General features: G+C 41.4%; 2 protein-coding genes across 2 annotated transcripts; both read right to left on the bottom strand.

The window, feature by feature from the left end:
• Nucleotides 1-14: 14 nt before the first annotated feature.
• LOC128732435 (TNF receptor-associated factor 5) lies at nucleotides 15-21,952 on the bottom strand. The gene is made up of 8 exons (XM_053825685.1): nucleotides 21,845-21,952; nucleotides 12,643-12,831; nucleotides 12,343-12,597; nucleotides 11,907-12,286; nucleotides 11,648-11,711; nucleotides 11,154-11,197; nucleotides 413-809; nucleotides 15-356 (listed from the first exon to the last, which is right to left on the bottom strand). Exons 1-8 carry the CDS (start codon nucleotides 21,950-21,952, stop codon nucleotides 15-17), a joined length of 1,779 nt encoding a protein of 592 aa, XP_053681660.1.
• A 537-nt stretch (nucleotides 21,953-22,489) lies between these two features.
• On the bottom strand, nucleotides 22,490-23,230 carry LOC128745151 (ras-related protein Rab-27A). The gene is made up of 2 exons (XM_053842152.1): nucleotides 23,078-23,230; nucleotides 22,490-23,014 (listed from the first exon to the last, which is right to left on the bottom strand). The coding sequence occupies exons 1-2, from the start codon at nucleotides 23,228-23,230 to the stop codon at nucleotides 22,490-22,492; spliced, it is 678 nt and encodes a 225-aa protein (XP_053698127.1).
• Nucleotides 23,231-25,118: the final 1,888 nt, after the last annotated feature.

The raw sequence follows: 25,118 nt of genomic DNA, 5'->3' as shown, positions 1-25,118 counted from the left end.
TGCCAGCTATACTGCTACTGCTGCTGCTGCCGCCGTTCGATCCGAACCTCCAGAAAGATGGTGTCGTCCCGGATGTAGTTCTCGGACCGTAGCACCTGGTGCGGTATGTGAATGTACTGATTCTTCTCGTAGTGCTGATGCTTTCGACGGGCCAAAATTGGTTTGCAAAAATCCTGCACCTTCGTCGGCTTGCCTTCGCTTTCGTTCTGCAGGACGGGCTGATCACGCAACGTCACCGTCCCGCTGAGGACGCACGGCCACTCGAGCAGATTGTCGTAGAAACCACTGACCACAATTAGGCCCACGATCAGATTGCGATTCCGCCAGGTTCCGATGCCGTTCAGGCTTGCCTCCAGCTGGAATGATTCCAATTGTGATTATTCTACCCAGAAAATTAAGTTATAATACCGACCCTTAGAGTGTACCCAAACGGTTTATTGCTGAACAGTGGACTCTTCAGCATCACCTCATTCTCCTGCGATTCCTTGAAACGCCGCTCGAACTGATCGATGCGCCAAATCAGATGCCCGTCGGTGTTCTGCAGCACCAGCAGTTTCTCCTGATGCTGCAGGTGCACCTGTAGATCGTCCAGGCACTGCTTGGTGTAGTACGTTTCCCGCCGGTACTTGTCCAGCGTTTTCTGAATCCGCTCCGAACTGTCCTCGGTTTCGTGCGCCATATTCAGCGCACCCTTCAGCTCGTAGTCCAGCTTGGCCTGCTTGTCCAGCATCTCCTGAATGACGAGCCGCATCGGATCGGACTCGCCGCGCAGTTCGAACATCTGCCGGCTGATGTCGCTCTGAAAGAGACTGCCGAACAAATGTGCAGGTTAATATTTCAGCACTTTAAACGATGTCCTCCAAATAATAATCCAAACAATTAAAGGCAATCAAATGGAGCAGTGGAAGGAAGCACAAAAGACGCTCGCTCCCCGCCCCGGAACCGGAAGGTTGTGAGAAGACAGCCAAAAAGATAATCACCGAATTAAAGGGCCCATTATGTCGATTCCCTCTCGTCGTCTCAGTCTCGAAAACAATAAACTGGTTTTTGAATCACGTTCTTTTAAGGCCACCAAACCAACCGAAAAATGCTGTTGTAATGAACGACAAAATCACGACGTTTAAAGATACGACTTCGGATGACAGGAGGACAGGCTGAGGAAGAAAAAAGACGTTCTTTGCCAACCTTGCACGCGCAAACCAATCGAACTGGAATCGGAAATTTATTTTATGAATGTTCCACCATCATTATACCCTTTGGTTCGAGGAGCAAAATAACACCTTTCATTTTTAGTTAGTAGAGGACTAGGTAAGTACCAGGTGAAGCTTCTTCGAATTATGCTTTTGTTTTGTTTTTTGTTTTTTGATCAAAGCAACCATCGCCGCGTCGCGCCATTGCCATCGCATCTCACACGTTGATGACAGACAGATTTTTCTGGGGTGAAAAGTGTAAACATTTGATTGAATTGCAATTTTGTTTAAAAATATCAAAGAAAATTGTGAAATAACAGCGCGGCTAAAGGTAAGTATCGGTTCTCGATATTGAACGCCTCGTCTTCGTCTAAATTGTAGTCGCGACCGCCGAACGTGAAGTTTAATCTAACTGGTTTATTCTATCCGGAACGCCGCCCCAGAGCATACTTGCTGGTACTTTACTACTTACAAAACACTCGGTAAGTCGATTTAAAAAAGACTTGGTTGAACCTATTCCAAATCGACTCAAAATATTATCAGGAACTAAGACAAGGTGAATATCAAAATAGCATCGTAATTATACATTGTCAAGATTTACAAAACATAACTATGCTGTATTTTCTAATAAGTTTGTCCAGTTTCTACAGACAAAAATAGACCAAGGCCGTTTATTTTATTTTCTGTTTAACAAAAAACGGAGGAAAGCTTGAAAGCTCGAAATCTGCAAACATTACACAAAAAAATTATCAGCTTCAACAATTACGAATTCGCTTTTACTGATGTTTGCTTCAGTATCGAAAAATTGCGTACGAAAAATGGGCAAACAATTTGCCAAGTTTTGGAGGAAATACTATCGAATGAAGCGTCGGTCGAGTGTCCAATGAGGTGGAATATTTAGCGAAGTTCTTCACTTTACCACAAACTGTTCTATGCCAAATTTCTTGGACTCCGGCTGCTAGTAGAGAGACAAGAAGCAAATACCTTTTAGTAAGTGAACGGAATGTACGGTTAAGCGCAAGAAGTCTTTTAGATCAGATGTTAGGGAAGGACACAGTGCAGATACGCCTGCGTTTGCTTCGCTCATGGATCATCGTAAGTAAGGAAAATAAGGTTATAGGCTTCACTGCTTCGCGCATAAATATAGAAAAGCTTGCTAGAATGGTTCAAGAAAATCACCTTTTATATACTCCTGATAAATCCATCGTATGCAGAACTTTTGTTGGCAAAGCAAAAGTGCTACCTACGAGAAGATTCCAACATTACTGATGCCGCAATTTACAGGCCGAATAACTTCGAGCTTGGTTGGATCACACTTCGTTAAGGATTGTCAGTTCAAAAGCTAGAACTTTAACTACCTTTTCTAATGAATAAGTAAAGAATATAATTGTTTACGGTGGACTACGTCTTATGGTTGGGTGGAACCCAGACTAATTTGTTATCCTAAAGGTATAATCTCGTAAAACTCGCCCCGCTTTACAACCGATTTTTTCTTTTGACCATTGAATCCAGATAAACTTGATGTCCTGAAAGTAAATCGCAGCAGAAGAATGGGAGACCGTTCCTTCCGTTTTCCCGATTGAAGCAATAATTTAGAAAAGGAGTACACTGAAGTCGCTTTTTACGCGAATTTCGGAATTTACGCCGTTTTTAGGCGATTTTTGAAATTTACGCGAATTTGAATTTCCGCGGTTTTTTTACGCGAATTTTGGAATTTACGCGGATGTGCTCAAAACGTCTATTTTTTCGCATAGTGTTGAAATCCACAAAGTTTTTTACGCGAAATTTTGTTTTTTTTACGCGAATTTTGGAATTTACGCGGTTTTTTTACGCGAATTCCGAAATTTACGCCGTTTTTTTACGCGATTTTCGGAATTTACGCGGTTTTTTAGGCGATTTTCGGAATTTACGCGGTTTTTTACGTGGTATTTTTACGCGAATTTTGGAATTTACGCCGTTTTTAGGCGACTTTTGGAATTTACGCGGTTTTTTTTTACGCGAATTTCGAAATGTACGCGGTTTTTTTACGCGAACTTCGGCCCTAGAGGCCAGATGGAAAATAACAAATAAACAAAATTTACGCGGATGTGCTCAAAACGTCTACTTTTTCGCATAGTGTTGAAATCCACAAAGTTTTTTTTACGCGAAATTTTGTTTTTTACGCGAATTTTGGAATTTACGCGGTTTTTTACGCCAATTCCGAAATTTACGTCGTTTTTTGCGCGATTTTCGGAATTTACGCCGTTTTTTTAGGCGGTTTTCGGAATTTACGCGGTTTTTTTTTACGCGATTTTCGGAATTTACGCGGATATGCTCAAAACGTCTATTTTTTCGCATAGTGTTGAAATCCACAAAGCTTTTTACTCGAATTTTGGAATTTACGAGGTTTTTTACGCGAATTTCGGAATTTACGCCGTTTTTTACGCGATTTTCGGAATTTACGCGGGACGTATCCTTCGCGTAAAAAGCGACTTGAGTGTACAGTGGATCCCCGTTCGTTTGAACGATTCCTCATGCAAACTAACGGAGTTAGTTTTTAATTTGAACAACTGGCAACCCTAAACATGCTGGAACTTGTGTGAACTGGTCGCCCTACTCTTTGTTATTGTTTTGATGGTTTGATTCAGTTGGAAGTTGGAAGCAGCGAATATTTCATTCTCCGATCGGATTTCTGTCATAATCGTTGGGAAAACGCAATGTGAAACAGATTAAACACGCTAGATCAGTACAAACAAATCGCGTTTATGCGCATTGTCTGCCAAGCAAATGATGTCATGTTGAGAATGACATTTGAACCATTTTCAATTTGCACGTCGTGCAAACCAACGGGGTGTAAATTAAAAAGTGTTCAGATTAAAAACGGTCAAACGAACGGGGGTCCACGGTACTTCATTTTGGCGATAGTGATGCTTTGTGACGAAGTCTTTCACTTTACCGCTAACTGTTCTATGTCAAATTTCATTGACTTTGGCTGTTGAGCTGGTACAAGCAGAAGGCAAAGGACACATTCCAGCGTTACGGGACACTATGCCCGCCACACAAATCAGTTCCTATTCAACCAAATCTCTGCCATTCAACTGGAAAGTAAAGTCCCCTTATGTCACCAATTTAACGAACCAATTTACGCAGTAAAAATAGATGCTAATTGTGTCCTGTAACATTGGAATGTGTCAAAACACTTTTTAGTAAGTGACATTATGAGTGTTATTGCCCTCTAATAATGGTATATACGGCTAAATTTGGTCATAAAAACCATTATAAGATCGTCATAAAACCTTCCGTGTTATTTGGGATTGCAGATACGCTTTCTGCTTGCTTGGTTAACGCAACTTCGTGAGGAGCGTAAACAAGGTAAAGCTTCACTTCACACCTTTTCTAATGAGTAACTGAAGAATGTAACTTTTTCCCTTAGAGTAGTAAAAATTTTCATCAAAATCCACGTCTATTTTTCAGCAGACATGTCTCATTAAGTTAGCGTAAATATATCTACTTGAACTTAGTTTTTTTCGATCAGGTATTTTCGACCATTACTGGTCTTCGATTTGCCAAAAATGAATGATCTAACGCGGAAAGAAAAGGATAATCGAGCAAACCGTACTATTACATGCGACGATCAGATTCTTCAGACAGTAGTGCAGTGAAAAATGTATGAAAACGTGGTAAATTGGAACCCAGAAAATTTACTACAGCCAACAGGACAACCTAAAGTAGATCTCGTGAAAGTTCCGGCAGCGGAGTGACTAGCCGGTGTGTTCTGGGAGAAATGGCGGAAGGAGTCCGGGAGTTTCTTTTTATTCAGGCAACGGTTGACAGCTTTGTGACGTCATTGCGGCTCTTCGCATTAATCTATTTTTTTCTCTTTTTCTTTGAGTTAGAGACCCCGATGGCCTGGAAGAATGGCCCAACGATATTTGAAGCTTTTTTTCCATATTTCTAATTCTGTTTTTTTTGTATTTGTTTTCAGGTTGGCCTTGAATAAGGAAAATTAGAAAATTGAAGTCGCATGTATTTTCAACCTCTAACGAAGAACACCGTTTTCCATCGGGTGAGTTTTTTTTGTTTTTTGATAGATGAATATTTTGATTGATGGATGTGGATGTGAAATGGGGAAGGCAACTGAGAAGAAGCGTGAGAAGCGTGAAACATAGCTCTAGCCATCCGAAGTCCCTACTAGGGGTAGGGATGGGAAAACTATCATTACCGGGAAATTAGCAGTCATTAACTTTTTGTCGGAGAGCTCAGTTTCGGAAGCAGTTTTTGAACCCAAAAGCGGGCTTCTTTTTATAGAAATGTATTCACTGCATTTTTCTCGCCAATCTGGACACAGCGAACATATTTTCACGAACAAAATTCCTGTTTCAAACAAAAAAACTGCTTTTTAAATTTGCAGAATCGATGACGACTAATTTCACCTTAACAGTTATCAGTAAGCAATAATCCTATTAAGCATCAGTAAGGCTTCGCCGTTATTTTTAACTGATACAGTTACGTCGTCCCGTTGGAAAAATCAGTTAGAGTAAACTTATTGGCCGATAGTTGCATACGATAGACGAGGATGACACAATATGTCGTCATTGTCGTTAGCAGTCTTGAGCCACGGTGGCTCGTTCTGCTGAAGCAGTCGTCTCCATTCAACTCGATCGTAATTCACTTTCGGCTTGGTCAAGCCATCTTGTACGTTGGGCTTCCGTGTTCCCGGTGTCGGTAAAGCTGTAGACGAAAAATGTTTTTGTCGTACTGTCGTCCGGTATCTTCACGACGTGTTCGGCCCATCGTAACCTACCGAATTTCGCCGCATGTACGATGGGAATCTTTCAAACAGTGTAAGTTTTTCGTGATTCGCATGCCTTCGCCACTCGTCGCTTTCAGTTTGTACTCCGTCAAACATCGTCCGCAGTACCTTCCGCTCCATTACAGCTTCAAGTCCATAAAGAACTACCGGTCAACTAAGGGTTTTGTACATCGTCAGCTTCATACGGAAGCGTATGCTTCTAGATCTAGTTCGTAGCGTTTACCGAATGGCAGACCCCATTTTCCGTTCGAATGCGCCGCTGGATGTACTTACTAGTGTTGTCCGCGCTTACCAGCGATCCCAAACACCCGAACTCAACTATGAACTATCACTTCTACTTCTTCACCACCAACGGTTACGGTCACCTTGTCTCAACCCTCGCCACGTCTCGAAGGGACTCTAGTGTGTCCTCACTCGATCCAATGTATCTCTGACCAGTTCGCGTCAGTTTGTCCGGAAAACCACTTTTGTGCATCATGTGCCATAGTAGGCTCGATCAACTGTATCGTATGCTGCTTTGAAATCAATAAAGATGTGATCCGAGGACGCAATGTAATCTCGAGATTTCTGCAAGATCTGTTGGATGATAAAAATCAGTTGCGCGAACCCTCATGAAGCTCACCTGGCAAATAACAAAGAGTGAAACTGTGTTGCTCATCTACACTGGCTTGTTGGCAATGTGAAAATATTGGTAGGATTATGATTTGACAAAACAACTGAATGCTCACCGCTGTACATGCTGCTTCGCATCCATCTCCGGAAAGGTTACAAGTTTTTCCGAGCAAATGGACAATCCAACCGAAGCTTCGAACAACAAACAGTGGACAGAATCTGCATAAGCAGATAAACTGCGATGAACGTTTCAAACCTATTTCAACCAACTCTCAAGGTCCAATTCTTCAAGGCTCCTGCTCGCAACAGAGTTTCTAGCAGAAGTTCAAGTTTGTTATCGCGGTTAAGTTTATCAAAAAATTCTTTGTTTAGCAAATGTTCTGTTGCTGTGGCAAGAAAGCCAGCTGTTTTGTGACGGATAAGACTATGAATTTGGAACTATACAGAAGGGAGTTCTTCGACAACAACCTCATCGCATCCTCTTTCTATGTTTTAAATGGTCTTAGTAAAACCTCAAATCTAGCCTTCGCTAGAATCGAGAGCAGCGCGCGTTGCGTTTTTACAACGCTAGTTGGAAATGACCAAGGGACGGCTAACGACGGATCAAACATTTACACGGTGGCAGGTCCTCCAAAAAGACTGTGAATAGAGAGTTCCCATATTCGTCCCAATTGTTCGTTGACTTCAAAGCTGCATATGATACCATCCACCGAAAAGTGCTACGGAAAGTCATGAACGAGAATGGCCTTCCTGGGAAGTATATCAGACTGATTAAATCTACGATGAACGGTATACAGTCCTCGCGTTCTCCTAAATCTCACAAGCGCTTCGTAAAGCTAATGGTCTCTCATGCCTGCTGTTCGACGTAGTGCTGCAACGTGATGTGAATCGAACAAATATTAACACTTCACTTTAACAAATCGTCTGCTTTGCCAATGCCATGGACGTTGCTGGCAGAACATCTGTGAAGGTTACTGAACAGTGAACCAGACTAAAGCGCGAAGCAGTTAAGATTGGGGTAAATTTAAATACGTCCAAAATAAGGTATATGTTGGGCGTTGGAACCGAGGACGACGGGATGACACTAACCATGAGATTCGGAGGCGTATTATCAGCGGAAGCTATGCTTACTGTGGGCTTCACAACCAATTGCGGTCGAAGACACTAAGCCTCTGTAGAAAGTGTATCCTGTACAATACCCGTCGTCGCCCAATCCTGCCCTGTACATTCATTCACCTGGAACTACCGATAGGGCCTCCCGATGATTGAAGAACCGAACCGCTTCCAGATCATTGGTTTCCGACGTCCGAAGGGTCAAGTTTTCAACAGGACGTTTGTACCCATGGCTTTGCTTTGCTTAGGCAGGAGCGAACTGCCGTAATATCAATCGGCGGTGACGTATTCTCGTTTGATTGAAACTTTTCTGGATCGATCTAGCCTGAACTCATCGTTTCACTGTAGCACTGCTGGAAAGCGCCTGGTCCAGTTTTGACTTCGGGGGGAGGGGCAACCTAGTATATTGATACCTGGTGTTAATAGTAAGTAGGTGTCGGGAGCTTTCATCCACTTCCATTTAAACCGAAGCGTCTGATAAGTCAATTTGATTAAATACATTGGTGGAGAAACGATCTGGTTAGCACATCTCAAACTTTTGAAAACGTAGTACTTTGAAAAGGTAAAGATGACTTCCGTGGTTCGCTAGGTCGTTTCTTAAACGGCTTGGACAGTTATTGACTCGACAGGCAAAAGAAACATATGGCCCTATTATGCAAGTCATGTTGAGCAACTCGACTCGACTTAATCGACCAGTTCCAGTTCGACCGTGCCTGATGTGGAGAGCTCGTTTGCATAGGCTTTTGCTGTTGCATTCCAGGGGGAATCTGCTGTTTCTGTAGTTTCCTGTGGTGACCTTTCTGCTACTGATTCAGGTTATGTTCCCTTATGTAGTAGCAGCGTGGTAATCTTTTAGATCACGTTCACAGCTCGAAAAAACATTCGAAATCTCGTGAAATTAACCAGATAAGTCACGAAATCGTCACCACTATTATCATTTATGGTTTTCAGTACTTTTGTTCGTATGAATCTAAAACTGTCAAAAGTTAGTCATCGCTTACTATAACGAAAATAGAAGAATAACTTTTTTGTGTTAGGAAATATGGACATAGTTTCTTCGGCAAAATTGTAAATATTGTAAAAACAAGCAACTTTGCTGAAGGAATAAAATTTCTATCTTTATCGAGTGCTGAACTATAGCGCATATTCTCTAAAACTTTTTTAAAAATTGGTTTTTCATACATAGCTTTTCTCAGTTGCATTTTACAAGAATATATTGTTCTAGGCAATTATCGAGGCACTCAAAATACACGTTTTTGCATAAGATCGCAAGTCTCTGGGACTTTCACTTTCTAAGATATCATATATTCTAGCTTTAAATTTCCGTAGCCTTCACAAGCCTGTGGAATAAAATGGGGCAAGTGGATTTATGAAATCAGTGCTTCATCTTAAAGGTTAAGTCGAGTACTATAAACTTGAATGGGTTCCGCTTGTCCTCAACCACCCAAATGAGAGTACGGCAAGCATAGGTTTTATGTGTTTCGCGTTCGCTAAAGGCTCGATACACGTCCATTTTTTTGTGTTAGTAGATAGACACATGGTTTCTTCGGCAAAGTTATAGAAAATATAAAGGCAAACAACTTTGCTAAAGACCTATATATAGAGTGCAGACCTATAGAGCATTTTCCTTGGAAATTCTTTAAAAATTAGTTTTTCATACTTAGCTTATGTTGGTTGAATTTTACAGGAATATATGGTTATAGGCGATTATTGAAGGACCTAACATACACATTTTTGTAGAAGATTGCAAATCTCTTGGACCTTTCCTTACAAAGTTATCGCTTATTTAAGCTTTATTTTTCCCTAACTACACAAGCCAAAAGCGATAACTTTGTAAGGAAGGGTCCTACAGATTTTGAATCTTCTACAAAAACGTGTATTTTGAGTTCTTCAATAATCGTCTAGAACCATATATTCCTGTAAAATGCAACCAACATAAGTTAAGTATGAAAAACTAATTTTTAAAGAATTTACAAGGAAAATGCTCTATAGGTTTGCACTCAATAGAGATAGAAATGTAATTTCTTTAGCAAAGTTGTTTGCCTTTATATTTTCCATAACTTCGCCAAAGAAACCATGTATCTATCTACTAACACAAAAAAAAATGGACGTGTATCGAGCCGTTGGCGAACGCGAAACACATAAAACGTATGCTTGCCGTACTCTTATTTGGGTGGTTGGCGAAAAGCGGAACCCATACAAGTTTATAGTACTCGACTTAAGCTTTAAGATGAAGCACTGATTTCATGAATCCACTTGCCCCATTTTATCCCATAGGCTCGTGAAGCTACGGAAATTTAAAGCTAGAATATATGATATCTTAGAAAGTAAAAGTCCCAGAGATTTGCGATCTTTTGCAAAAACGTGTATTTTGAGTGCTTTGATAATTGCCTAAAACATTGCGTTCTTGTAAAATGCAAGTGAGAAAAGCTATGTATGAAAAACCAATTTTTAAAGAAGTTTTAAAGAATGTGCGCTTTAGTTCAGCGCTCGATAAAGATAGAAATTTTATTTCTTCAGCAAAATTGCTTGTTTTTGCAATATTTACAACTTTGCCGAAGAAGCTATGTCTATATCTCCTAACACAAAAAAGTTATTTTTATATTTTCATTATAGTAAGCGATGACTAACTTTTGACAGTTTTAGATTAAGGGGGATATTCATACGAACAAAAGTGCTGAAAACCATAAATGATAAAATGAAAACAAAAGATACTAGGAAAATAGTTTCACTTTTCGCCATTTTGGACGAAAATCAGGTTAGAACAAGACGATGAGGGACATAGCGAGCAAGACTTTTAAACCAATTGAAAGTAAGTCTAGCGAGTATGGGAAGCCCATGAATTCGGGAGGAGAAAGCCTTGAACCGAGAACACGGTGAAGGAATATTGTGAATTAGGCTGACAGAATAATTAATAGTATCAAATCAAGGAAAGGCTTCATGGTTGTTGATGAACGAGTTGCCTCAGAACAAGAAGCTTCATTCACAATGAAAACCGAAACTAACCTCACCCCATAAGCCAAAAAGGGACTGGAGTTATCCAGTAAATATATAATAGGGAAAGCAAACTGGTGGAATGTTCTGTTTTCTTCCAAAGAAATGTTAACTTCAGAAAGACCGGATGGTGTGAGGATAGCCTTTCCCTTCTAGCTCGGTAAACTCCAGAATATTTGCCTGTCAAATCAAATTTTTCAACTGATCCGCAATGAGGATGGGTTTGCTAGCTGTTAGCTTAGGATTAGCTTGCAAACTGTCTAGGCAAATGTTTTCCAAAATTTCAAATCCTAGAGGTAGTTTATTGACACGAATTGAGTTTGTATTATATCCGTTAGATCCGTTCGAAGAAAGTAAATAACTCTGATCCACTAAGGGTGGGATAGAGCGATTGAAAGTTTTTTTTCCTAGCACTGTAATCCCTCTCGCGGATTGAATATTCAACGACTTACCTCCGTTTTGTTTTAATTTTCCAGAGGGAATGAAAAAATTCCACCTGAAACAAATATAATTTGTTTCAGACGTTTAATCTTATTCTTCTGGACGAGCACAGCGGATTAATTTACAAGTAGCTAAATATAGCGTCGAAAAGCAACGCAATGCTGCTAATGAACAACGCTGATTCCCATCCATTTTATTCTACAAAGTTAAACATTTCGATTTCAACAAGAAGCGAGCAGAAACTTTTAAACAACGCTTTCGGCATAGACAATGAGCTTCGGATTTTTTCAGCAATCAAATTACAATTAAATTCTTTGTCCTTCCTGGAATGTAGATTATCATCAGCTTCCAATCCAGTCAGCATGAGAAACGAATCGGAAGCCAGCCACAGCCAGCTTCACAGCCAGAATGCAGCAGAATAAAAGAGTTAGCAAATAATCCGTTATCACTCCCCCACACCCACTACCGAGTACCTACCGACTAACAACCCACAATTTAATTTTACCTTTGATGTACCGAAAAATGTACTGAAAAATAGCCTACCTGTGGGTGAAGCAGACATCACCGAGCTATGTAATAATTGTTTGTCAAGCCTAGTGAACAGATCAAAGTAATCCATCATGGGTGTAGGTAATTGTATGAACACCACAACTGACAGCTGACATTGTGGGAAACGTCCATCAAAGAAGGCTTATAAACTTACGCGTGTGACGGTTGAGCAGAAACTTTAAACCTGTTTTCAACCAATTTTCCCAAACACTTACCGAATGGAATTGTGATGATCCTCCAGAACCACATCAACCGTTTGCAGTTTGCTTTCGATTTCTTCGATTGCGGCTCGTGCTTCGTTGTCGGTTGAATTTTGCTGCTGCTGCTGCTGTCGATTCTGGTCTGTGGCTTGTGATTTCATCGTCACCGCAAGACTTTCCAGCTCCGCTTGCAGATGATTCAGACGGCTTTCAATCATCACCAGTTTAGCGTCTCTGGTTTTCGACGTGCCACCTGCATCCTCCGGCTTTGACTGTGGCGGTGATGGTTGACGTGCTGCTACTGCAGCAGCAGCAGCAGCAGCTTGGACTTTTTCCATTTCCTCTTCCGCTTGGTTCAGCCGAGTGATGAGCTTCACACGCCACGATTCCATTTGCTGTTTTGAACGTCATATTAGTGGTAAGTTTATCACAATTTAAAATAAAGGATTACCTCGGATTGTTTCAGCAGTCCATTGATGTCAATCTTGCACCGTTCTATGTCCACACAGCGGCTTTCGGTTTCCTCGTTGATACATTTCTTCAGTGCATTTAGCACTTCTCCAACCTTTCCGGTCCACTCATCCGCCAGCTGGGCACGTTTCTTCAACTGCCCGATATCGGTAATCAGCGCCAAACGTTGACGAATTTCCTCGTTCAACGTTCCTCGTAAAGCGACTATTTCCTGTTCGAGTTCAAAGATTTTCTCCTTTTCCTTTGGAAAAATTCCACCATTCAAGCTACCACGTAAGGCTACTATTTCCCGTTCTAATTCGTGAATTTTCTCACTCGCCTTCGGAGAGCCGACCCCGTTCGTTTTGGGTTCCTCCCCGAAACCCGCCGGACACCGGTTCAGGTGGCGATCCATTTCCTTACGGGGCACACGTGCTCCACAACCGTTGGAACACCGTTCCGATACCTGTCCGCACGCAACTAGGTGAGCCTGGAATAAAAAAAAACACGAATACGGTGATGGCGCCACTTATTAAAAACGGTATAAGTGTACCATTCAGCACAAAAATTTTGTTGTGTACAAGACACGACCGCATGGTTGACGTAAGACTACATTGGTTTCGGTGGCAAAATTTTAAAGGAAGCATCTAACGATCGACCAACACTCCAATGAAACTATTTTGACTGAACAATGCCTAACATTCTATTATTATTAAAACTAGCTGATTGCCCGTTCTCACTCGGGGCCCCTTTATTACTCAGTCACTTCTGTTTTTGTAACGAAAACTCATATTGTATGAAACAAAATTCTTTTTAATTTGAATATGTCTACTCCCTTTGTCCGTTCCTCTCACGTTGTCCCCCAACCACTTCTAAATCTGTCTTCTTCTCGGTAGTCCCTATAAATCTACACCTTATTTACGTTTTTGAACCTCCCTCTTTTTGATGGCCACCCTATTCCCCCTTTCAGAAATAAAACAACTTGTACAACTGCTATCGTTCCAAATGCAAGAGAAACGCACCCCTTTACCCATTGGAACCTTTCTCTCCCCTTGTAAGAGACCGTCTCCCTCTTTTGTCAATCTCCCGGTGCTGATTCTTTTATGTCAAAAAACATGTGTTTGACAGACTTCCTTCCCAGTCAGCTCCCCTTCTGTCACGTTGCTAATTATGCATCGGTTTGCCCAAAGAAAATCGCTATAATGGAAACGAAACAAAGGTTTATTTACCATATATTCCTCCTCGGTGGAAACCCCCTCTTTTCTCAAAGTCAGTTGCACAACTGCAGTCGGTTTAAATGCAAGAGAAATGCACCCCCCGGGATTCCCCGCTTTTATCAACTTCCCAGTGCTGAATCCTTAATATCAAGAAACATTTGTGCCAAGTGTGATGAAGAATTATCCAGGCATTTCGGAGTTACGGCCTCGCATCGTATTAAATGAATTTTCGTTTCTAAACGATGTCCCTTACGATTTTTCGTTTCGAAAATGACGATTTACCTCTTCAATGATAAATTTTAGCGGTCCTGATTAGGACTGCGGAAATAGAATGGAAATGGAATGGAAATGGAATGGAAACGGAATGGAAATGGAATGGAAATGGAATGGAAATGGAATGGAAATGGAATGGAAATGGAATGGAAATGGAATGGAAATGGAATGGAAATGGAATGGAAATAGAATGGAAATGGAATGGAAATGGAATGGAAATGGAATGGAAATGGAATGGAAATGGAATGGAAATGGAATGGAAATGGAATGGAAATGGAATGGAAATGGAATGGAAATGGAATGGAAATGGAATGGAAATGGAATGGAAATGGAATGGAAATGGAATGGAAATGGAATGGAAATGGAATGGAAATGGAATGGAAATGGAATGGAAATGGAATGGAAATGGAATGGAAATGGAATGGAAATGGAATGGAAATGGAATGGAAATGGAATGGAAATGGAATGGAAATGGAATGGAAATGGAATGGAAATGCAATGGAAATGGAATGGAAATGGAATGGAAATGGAATGGAAATGGAATGGAAATGGAATGGAAATGGAATGGAAATGGAATGGAAATGGAATGGAAATTGAATAGAAATGGAATGGAAATGGAATAGAAATGGAGCATTTGGGACATTTGGGAAGTTCTAGACAACTTTCCCATGAAAAGTGTTGAATTCAAACAACCGCTATACCCCTCTGTAGTGCTATCAGTAGTGCGGGGCATGTTAATGCAAACCATTAGAATGGCACCCAAAACCGATGGAAAATAACCAAAGAAGGAAGAGCAAAAAGCACAGTTGACAGTTTTATCAATTACTAGCTGACCCGACAAACTTTGTATTGCCACAAATTAAACTGTGTTGTACATAAATCGTGAATCTCGGATGACCTTTGTCACAATCTTGAGTTTTGCAAGTTTCTGGGTGTTTTAATATACAAATTTTCCTCACAGTAAAGTAGAAAACAAGTCCCTCCATTGTTTAGCCTGATAAAATATAGCGGATAGCATTTAAATATTCGCCATCATTACAAACCATTTCGCCGAATACCATTTTGCGGAACACCAATTCTCGGTTGACCATAACGCGGAATATAGAGTTTCGTAGAATACCATTTCGCGAACAACCTTACGCGGGATGTACCATTTCACGGAAAATTTTTTCGTTGAAAATACCATTTCGCAGGGGTGACCCAACTGAAGGAAAGTAATAGAGGCCAGTAGATCTAGGAAAATAAATAAACCTAGATAGATGTGATCTCTACGGGGGGGTGTCTCCCCGCAGTGGCCGGCGAATCCGACGGCAGGTCGCCGGCAACACTCGCGGCCTGTGGGCGTCTCCCGCTGAATTATCTAATGTTACTATTGATAGTTTTTGGTGGTCTTGTTATTGATTAATGTTTTATGAAAAAGTCTAAAATTTCTCGAGTTCGATTAGTTTTTGAGTTACGCAAAAATTTCTGTTTTATTTGTATGATAGTCCTTATCTCCCTACCACAGGGGTGAGGGGTCTCAAACCATCTTAAAAAAAAATCCTACCTCCAAAACCCCCCACATGCCAAATTTGGTTCCATTTGATTAATTAATTCTCGAGTCATGAGAAAATTCGTATTTCATTTGTACAGGAGCCCCCCACCTCTTAAAGTGGGGAGAGGTTTCAATTCACCATAAAAAAATTCTTGTCTCTAAAAACTCCCACATGTCAAATTTTGTTCCATTTGCTTGATTAGTTCTCGAGTTATGAGGAAATTTATGTTTCATTTATATGGGAGCCCCCCCTCTTAGTGGGAGGAGGGGTCTCTAACCATCATAAGAACCTTCCCTGGCTCCAAAACCCCCTACATGCAAATTTTCACATTTCACTTCAAATTTTCACACATCGGTTCAGTAGTTTTCGATTCTAAAAGGAACATAGGGACAAACAGACAGACAGAAATCCTTTTTTATAGGTATAGATAAAAAAGGGTAAGTCGAAAATCGTCGGCAATTTGACGGAGAACGAAAACTATTTCCTTTTTCATTTTTGTAACATGCCTAGACACTTCTGGTCTGGCTTTATTTTGCTCATCTTCGGAGCAATCTGCTGCTCACAACCGTTTGGTCTCCCTCCGAATGATGCCTGAATACCGTTTTCCCTTATAACCACTCATCTTGTGCAGAGGGAGCTCAACTACAAGCAGAGCTAATCTTTTCTTCGCACACTGGAGATAAAATATTATTGGCTATATCCCAAAGAGAATAAGGGATAGGCAATTGAATGAACTGAAACGATTTGCGCCGTGACTTTGAGAGCAGAAATTCGGTAGTGCTCCGGCAGAAGAAGAAAGATGATACAAAACTGACACTCACTCGGGGGCAGAGCAAAACAGAAAAGCATTGCAAAAGCAAAACCTCGTCGCTTGTCGGAGAAAGTAACAGCCGATAGGGAGAGAGCAGCTCGATTCGTCTTCTGCGCTTTTCCAGTAAAACACCGAGAATTGAAAAAAATTTCAGAGCACGGCAGAAGCCTACTTCTGGCATGACGAAATGATGACGGGCACAAGAATTTCGCGTCCTCATCTTACATATGCTGATATTGGAATTAGCAAGCAACGTAGCTTGTGAAAACAGGGAGAACAGAATCATCTGCAGCCAGGTTTCATTTTGCTCATCTTATGCATACAGAGGGAGAGCAATCTGCTTCACACAACGATCAAGTGCTTTCGTTTTCTGTTCAACCGTTTTCTCTCCCTCGGAACGATGCTTGAATACTGATTTCTCTTACGACCACTCATCTTGCGCACACAAGCACAAAGACAAGCAGAGCTAATATTTTCTTCGCACACTGGAGACACGAGACTTTTCGATCCCAAAGAGAATATGCGATATCTGTTGAGAATCAAGAGTGCCCAAAACATGACGTGAAAATCATCATCGGAGATGCAAAGGCGCAGATCGGGAAGGGAGGAATTCTTCCGTCCTGTTATTGGAAAACGAATGCTTCCTTTGTCGGCCAATGATAACAATCTAAAACTCATAAATGTTGCTGTGGCTAGAGAAATGGCCATCTACAGCACCTACTGCCACGTCTGAATATTCGGAAACACACCTGGAGCCATCCAAATGAAGACTGTAACTCTTAGACTTAGATCGATCATCGATCGATCATGATTGACTGCCGACACATTCCGGATGTCCTCGATGATTGGTCATTTCGAGGACTAAATTTCGACTCTGACCACTATCTTATCTTCTTCACCACGCACTGGGAAGATGCTGTGTTTCAGCATGCATCGGTTGATCAACAAATCGCAGAATACAGGTATACCTCGATATAAGACAGCCTCGTTATAAAACAACCTCGATATAAGACAATTCGATATAAGACAATTTTGTCTTATATCGAAACAAATCCCTTTGACATAGCTGATAACGATATCAGAGCAGAGCTAATTTTCCATTCTGAAATCGGTGCCATGAATATGTTCATTATTTCAAAATAACCCCAAAAATAGTAAAAAACTAATATTTCAAACAATAATAAATAGTTCAAAAACCGTAAACACATAACACAGAGCAAAACTGGCGACCGCTAATGCAAATTTTTTTGAAAAAACCATGTTTCGATATAAGACAATTTCGATATAAGACAACTTTTAGAAATTATAAATTGTCTTATATCGAGGTATCCCTGTAGTAGGAACAAAGGCAAGAAGATATCAGTGGGATGTAGAGCAACCTCTATAGTGCTATTGAAACACGACGCGTGGAAGACTGTGTAACAACTGGTTTGATACCGAACGAAGCCAGGAGTCGCACACTCACTACGGGCACACATCAGAACAGAATAGGAGTGATGATCGGCTATCGGCTTAATTGCAGTAGCCACGTAGCCACGTAATTTTTACTTCAATATTCAATACGGTCTAGCAAAAAAGGACCGACCTGGACCGATGTGATCTCTATTAATTTCGGAGGCCAATATATTACTAATCATCTATACAAAATTTGATTTGCTGCTTTTGAGCAGTTTTTATGTTACTGACATTTGAAAAAAGCACATTTTTTTACAAAAAAATGCCTGTAGCTTCGGAACCGAAGGAGATAGCAACTTGATTCTTTCAAACAAAATGTGCGTTTTCCATGCATGTGAAAGTGCTTAGAAGTCATGATTTGTGAGAAATAAACACGAAAGGAGATATAAAGAAAAAACTAATTTTTCAGGTCCACCCCGACCAAAAAACTTTAAATAGCTCCAGCCCATCAACCGTAAGAGAACAACTTTCATTACTTTAGCAAAGTTACACAAAATTCAATGTTCTTCTTATGATTTGCACTCGCTTACTATGATGGTCACTCATATGCCATATACACCAAAAATGCGGAAGGTAAAATAACAAATTTACTCCGAAGATACTATATACCTAGGACTAACGGTTTTAGCGTAATTACTTTTGTCCACCTAGATTTGGGTTTCATCCAACGGTGCGGTACCAGGAATAGAGGGGCCCAACGTGCTAGATGGTTCGACCAGGTTGAAGCTGACGAGACGCGCAACGAGTAGCCCTGGACCGCGTACAATGGAAAGGAATTTTTGATACGGCAAGAGCCAGCCCGGCTCTCGGCAGGTAAAGTAACCAGTATGCGTCATCGCAGGAATGTTCCCCATCAACATCACAGTGGTGGAAGACAAAGAGTCTTATATGGAAAGGGAAGCCAGAGGAATCCGGAAAGTTTTCAGAGAGGAGTTCCTTGCCAAATGGCAACAGGAATGGGATGTGGTGTTAAACCGGTTCTATCGATCTGGATGAAAAGGAAGCATTGAGAGATGAACTTCCACCTGATGTAATTCTCATCTGAACACTGTTGCTTTAGCCAGTCATTGCATCGATTTGGCCACGCTGTGTCACCATCACCATCATGCCCAAGATTCGAAGCAGTGCGGACTGAGATACCTGACGTGCATGTGCAGAACATTCCGGATGTAATGTGTAAAGAGGAGAGCACCTGGAATGCTGTTTGTAGGATAGTTTCACAAATTATGTCGGAGAGCCAGCACGATCGGTTAGAATCGAGGTGTAACGAGACGTAAAATACGGCCTCCATTCATCGTTGTAAGCTTGAATTGCCACAAAAACGGAGCCCTGCGAGGGTGGCCGTGCAGGAATGGCAGTCAAGTTGATCGCCATCCCTACATCGGTGCGGGAAAAAGAACACACTGTCTTTAAAAAACGCACCCTACGGCAGAGAAGTGATTCGCCAGCAACGACACACTTTGCAGACATCATATTGCTTAATTCTGCCTATAAGGTGCTCTCCCATACATATCTTGTTTCTGAAGACTAAGGCCATTAGCGGAGTCGGCGAGTTGCAAGCTGGTTTTCGTGATGGTCGCTCCACGACAGATCAGATGTTTACCCTGCATCAGTTACTAGACAAGTGCCGGCAGTACAACTTGCAGACTCATCATCTGTTTGTGGTTTTTAAGGCGAGGTACGATTCAGTCAAACGAACTGAGCTATGGCAGATAAGGGTAGAACATGGTTTTCCAACAAAACTAATAACACTGATTTGTGCGATGCTTAGTGAGTCAAAATTAAGGTGAGACTTAATCTGCCACTTTTGTGACGTAGGATGGACTGAAGCAAGAGGAGGCACTCTCGAACCTGCTATTGAGCATTGCCCTGGAAGATACAATAAAAAGAGCAAATGTGGCTAAGCATGGGACTGTCATTACGAAATCTTACATGCCTTAAGAGATTGTGTAAGAGGATAGGTCTTTTAAATGGGAAGCAGCGGCATCGAGACTTGCCACTAACACTGCCAAATTGAAGTAAAGGGTGTCCCACATCAAATTGCATCACGGAAGAAACGCTGTAGAAAATTATTTAATTGACCGATCCTTATCAAATTCTCAGACACTAAAATATAACACATTAGTAAGCTTTTGGAATATTTATTTCATTTAAATTCAATACCATAACCGTATGCTCGCATGTTACGCTTAACTCAACTCAAAAAGTTTTGTGCAACATCTCACTGCAGCTTCTGTACGGAAACCCACTTTTTTCATGTCTTATTCAAATTTGATCTAATTAGGACGCTTCCGTAGTGCCAGCTTCATAATAGGCCAGTATTTTTCATTGGGTACGAAAAAAATCCCGTTGGCTTCGTACCACTCTAAGATATCCTTTGGATGCTAGATCCGGCCAGCAGATCGTAGAAGCCTCGTGTTGCTTCAACGGAGGAAACAGACGCTTCTGTAGACACTCCTTCAAGTAGAAGTTGCCATTTACAGTCCCGGTAGTCACGAACGGCGCACTCTGTTTGCCATATGAACAGATCGCTTGCCAAATCATGTATTTCTTGGCAAACTTTGAAAGTTTGTGCGTCCTTTCTTTCTCCGGAACATCAAACTTGTGCTGGGCGGTGAAGTACAGTAGTCCTGGAAGCTGCCGGAATGTTTAGCCTTGATGTTTAGCATCTTTGGCTCGAGCAGCACGTTCTTCACAAACATGTGACCGCCTTGACGTCAGTCTCATCATCCATGATAAGAGAGGGGAAAATTTTCCAGGTACTTGCACAAAATAAATCCGCGGCGTTTATTTTCGTGTTTTCTTTTCTGACTGTGATAAAAATACAGTGTAAACAATACACTCTAAACTATTTATACCCAAATTTTCAAGAGAAAATACCCAACTGCAGATTTTCTAAAACGTTTCTTCCGTGATGCAATTTGATGTGGAACACCCTTTACATGGTAGCTGGCAGAGAACGTGGGAGTTTAAATGGTGTTAGTGGTACTGGATGGGGAATTGTAATTTGCAAATTCGCTCTAGGATTAGGGTTTACGGACATGCATCATGGACACTAAAGAAATCTGATCAACGAGTACTTGGTAAAACGGAAAAAGGAGTGCTGCGCGGACGAATAAACCACGAGCTGTATCAAGTATACAAATATGCTTATATAGTGAAGGTCGTAGAATGTGGCAAGCTGCTGCGGGAGGCTGGGCACGTGGCCCGAATGCCCGACGAAAAAGTAGCTAAAACTATTTTCGGCAGAGGCCCAGGAAGAGACCGTAAACTTTAGGGCGGACCCCGCACCCGATGAATGTACACTGCTGTTGAGGACGATGCACGTTCAGCTGGTGTTCAAGGGATTGGAGAACGGCTGCCCAGGACCAACAGTACTGGAGGACCATAGTTCATTCGGAGTAGGATCGATAACGGACCATCGCCACTAAAATGAGTAAGTAAGTTTTATCAATTACCAAAAACTGTCTTTTTCAAAATGAACTTGTTTGCTCTACTGATTGTAATGAAGGTTTCAGGTTATGGACTATCAGTTTTTGTTAGTTGAAAGAATTTTTAGTTGTACAATACTTCATTATTTTCAATTTTTCAATGGCGTGTATCCTAAAATCGATAGTTTTCTTTGCTTGCGTCGATGCGTAGAAGATTTTTCGATCGATTAGTGAAAATATCTCTAAAATCAATTGAGAATGGACTGAATTACAAACGTATAATTAACATTTTGATGACGTCTTTTCGAACCAATCATCTTGAAGCGAAAATTTCTTATTATACAATACTCCATTATTTTAAAATTTTCAATAATGGATTGATGGATAGAAGATTTTCCCGTCGACCGGTACAAAAATATTGAAAATCGATATTGGAACCACTAAGTTAATTGCGTACAAAACCTAACTTTTCGTGTTAGATTTTTTGGAATGACCCCCGATCTCCGCTACCTTTCAATAAGGCGTAGTTCTACGTCAAAAAACTAAACCTACACCCTGTGAGTAATGTTTACAACACATTTTTTATCACAATCCATTCATTTATTTGGCCTGAGACTACGCAATACTCGACTCCACACAAGTGCAGCCACTGTCTGATAAGAGAACCCACTTTCGTACGGCAAGCACGGCACAGGCACAGGCCACAGACAATCAAAGTTTTCACTTTCGTTTCGCAACGCGGCGCCCGCGCCGCTTTGAGCCGCTCATTGATTGGACTTACCTCAATTTGTTCGTTCTCGAGCCATTCGTTGCAAAAGTAGCACGACGTTTTGTTAAACTTGACCTTGATGCTGCTGGTGCTGCTGCTCCTGTTGGTTAACGACGACATTTTCGTTTAGTTTAGGTAAAATTCCGAACCGTAACTAGCATTCCTACGAACGATCCCGACGTGTCCACGTCCAGTGGCTTCTCGGCGAAGACTTCTCGCGCAGCACAATGTACACATTTACTGCTTGTCTGGCACTCATAGAGCGGGCTTATCTATCGCTGCGCGATAAGGAAAGGCCCACCCGCCCGCCACTGACTGTCGGCAAGATTCGCACACCGAAACCGGGACTGTCATCGGACAAAAATCTAGCATTTGTTTATTGTTTCAAAACATTTTGTTTCTGTCATGTTTTACTCCTTTAAATACATCAACTATACTGATTGGTTCAACATTGAATACTGTTCTGGTTTTGTTTCACAATATGATCCGGTTTCTGTAAATATTGTCACAAAGTTTTGCTACAAAAAATCAATTCGGTCTCGCCTTTGAGGGGAAACTTAATCCGCGTTGCTTCATTAACAAAGTGCTCACAACTCACAACTGGTATAAAAATGTGTTTTTTTTTTGTTCTTCTCAAAATTTGGCTACACACTTGTCTCAACATCGGCAGCCGGACGCCTGGCCCGGTTGCTCGTCATCGTTCTGCTTCTCCAGTTTCACCGGCGGATCTTTCGTGTCGACAAACAGCTTCGGGACGCCCCGCCTGGCCTGGATGGTCGTACTGAGCACAATCGTTTCGATCCTTTTCATGACCTTGTCGAGCAGCATCTCGATCGCCACCTTGACGTTGTGCCCGGTGAAGGCACTCGTCTCGATGTAATCGATACGGTACTTATCGGCTAGGCTTTTGGCACGTGTCTCACTGACGGCCCGCCTGTGGTCCAAGTCGGCCTTGTTGCCGCACAGTATAATTTCCGGATCCTCACAGTAGGCGTGCTGTTTCAGCTGTTCCATCCAGTTTTGCACGTCCAGAAAGCTCTGCTCGTTGGTAATGTCAAAAATCAGGATGAATCCCATCGAGTCTCGATAGAAAGCCGTGGTTAAACTGCGGAACCGCTCCTGACCGGCTGTGTCCCACAGCTGCAGGTGAACCCGGTGGTTGATGCCGTTCGAAGTGTACAACTAAAAATTAAAACAACAAATTTAAGTTGAAATTGGGTCACGAGGATTTGTACGGTCACTTACAACCCGCTTCTCGCGGAAGTCAATCCCAACCGTGGAGATGAACTTGGTGTGAAACACTCCGTCCGTGTACTGGTAGAGGAAGCTGGTTTTGCCGACGCCCGAGTCGCCCACAGCGAGGAATTTAATTAAGTAATCGTAATCTATCGATGCCATTCTGCCGCCGCCGCCGCTGCCGCTGCCGTCCGAACGAACAAAATCCGGTTCCTGTAAGATTACGGATAACAGCAAAAGTGAGAAACATATGATTGACATTGCCTGCCTTGTAGAAGACCATCAGAGTCAGTTCGATGAACCGAAGAACGCCATTTGCGCCAGCAGGACAACAAGGAGGACCGAGGCCAATGAAATCTTTATTAAATAGTCAATAAAGATTGTGTGAATGGTTTCGGCTCCCATCATGTGGCATTCGGATTGGCTCACGTGATTGAACTCCGGTCGGGCTGACGATAGGATGGCTGGTGGCTGGAAGGGTGACGTGTGGGAGGTAAAAGGAAATTAAAAGATGTTTATCGTGTGCAAACACTAGCAGCGGGAGATGTCCACATAGAATGAAGGTATTACAGTACAGTTGATACGTTTGCGCTACTGCTACTGTTCAGAGTGTTTGCTCTATACCCTTCCTTTTTCTTTCTGTTATACCCACCACGGAATGGGGGAATGTTTTGGAATACTTCGAATCATTAATTTGAAACAAGCTAGTCGAAAGTTAGTCGAAAATTAGTCGGCTGCGGTGCTGCCAAGACGACAAGCAATGGGCTGTCAAAAATAGAACTTTGACTCCCACGCTTGCTGGGATGTGCCTATGATTGAGCCCGCAGCTCTTCGACGCTCTTCGAGACGCTAACCGCAAGAAGGAGCAGTCATTTTCCGTTGAAAATTCAATCATCCGTGCTGGTGAAGCGCCTGAAACGCAGGTGTTTGGCTGTGGAAAGCGTAATTCGTGCTAATCGATTTGTATATTAATTGGAAATTACGCTCAAGTTTGTTTTATTGCCTGGGATATTTGTGTTTATTTTGTACGGCATAGAAAAAGTAGTGTTTGTTTATATTCGCATCAGGACTTTGTAAGTGTAACAAGAACAACAACAACGATCCGAGAAACTGCATCAAAAATAAGTGTTGTGTCTTGTTTGTCCGTGAACAAAAATAATAACGAAAAGTTCTTCGAAATTTCTTTGCAATTTTCTTGGTAACTTCTCGGTAACTTCTTGGCAACTTTTCGGCAACTTCCTCGCAACTTTTTAGTATCTTTTGGACATATCTTAGAAACTTCTATGAAACTATAACTCGGTAAGGCAATCGCCTGCACTATGAAATAAAAATCCTCTAGATTCTAAAGGAAGAAATTCTGGTGTGTTATTAACGGAATTCTTGACAAATTCCTGTCTAATTATTGATCTAAGTCCTGGCCAACAAAAAGCAAAACCGTGGGCTTAACCGTCTTGAGGTTTCATCTCCGGCTGCGAAGTCTATCTATAAAGAAGGGTTCTTTATCGACAAACTTCACAGCTGGCGGCAACATCACACAGTCGAGATTCAGACATATGAAGACTGGCTCGCTTTTTTGGTTAATTTATAGCTAATTCTTAGTTAATTTTTGAATAATTCTTGGCTAATTTGTGGCAAATTCTCGGTTAAGGCTTGGTTAATTGTTGGCTTATTCTTGGCAAACTTTTAGTTATTTCTTGGTTAATACTTCGTTTATTACTGGTTAATCATTGAATAATTCTCGTTTAATTTTTTGCTTAGTCTTGATCAAAAGTTGACTTTTTCTGGGCTAATTCTTAGTAATTCTTGTGTAATTCCTGGTCATTTTTTAATTTCTTGACCAATTGTAGAATAACTCTTGTAAAATTTATAACCCACTTTTGGCAATCTGCTGGGTTGTTCTCACTTGCTTTTCAGCTACTGTTTCTAACTATCCTTTTGGCTATCTTTCTGACCTTACCTTTCTGTCAGTAGAAACAGACTGTTGACTACTTTTCTTTTGACTTCTTTTGATTATTTTTCGGCTACTCTTCTAACTGAATTTTTTGGCTGC

Source organism: Sabethes cyaneus, chromosome 1 (assembly GCF_943734655.1).
Source record: "Sabethes cyaneus chromosome 1, idSabCyanKW18_F2, whole genome shotgun sequence".
In the NCBI taxonomy this organism is placed as follows: Eukaryota; Metazoa; Arthropoda; class Insecta; order Diptera; family Culicidae; genus Sabethes; species Sabethes cyaneus.
Note: the sequence above shows the minus strand (reverse complement) of the source record. Positions and strands in the feature narration are given on the sequence as shown.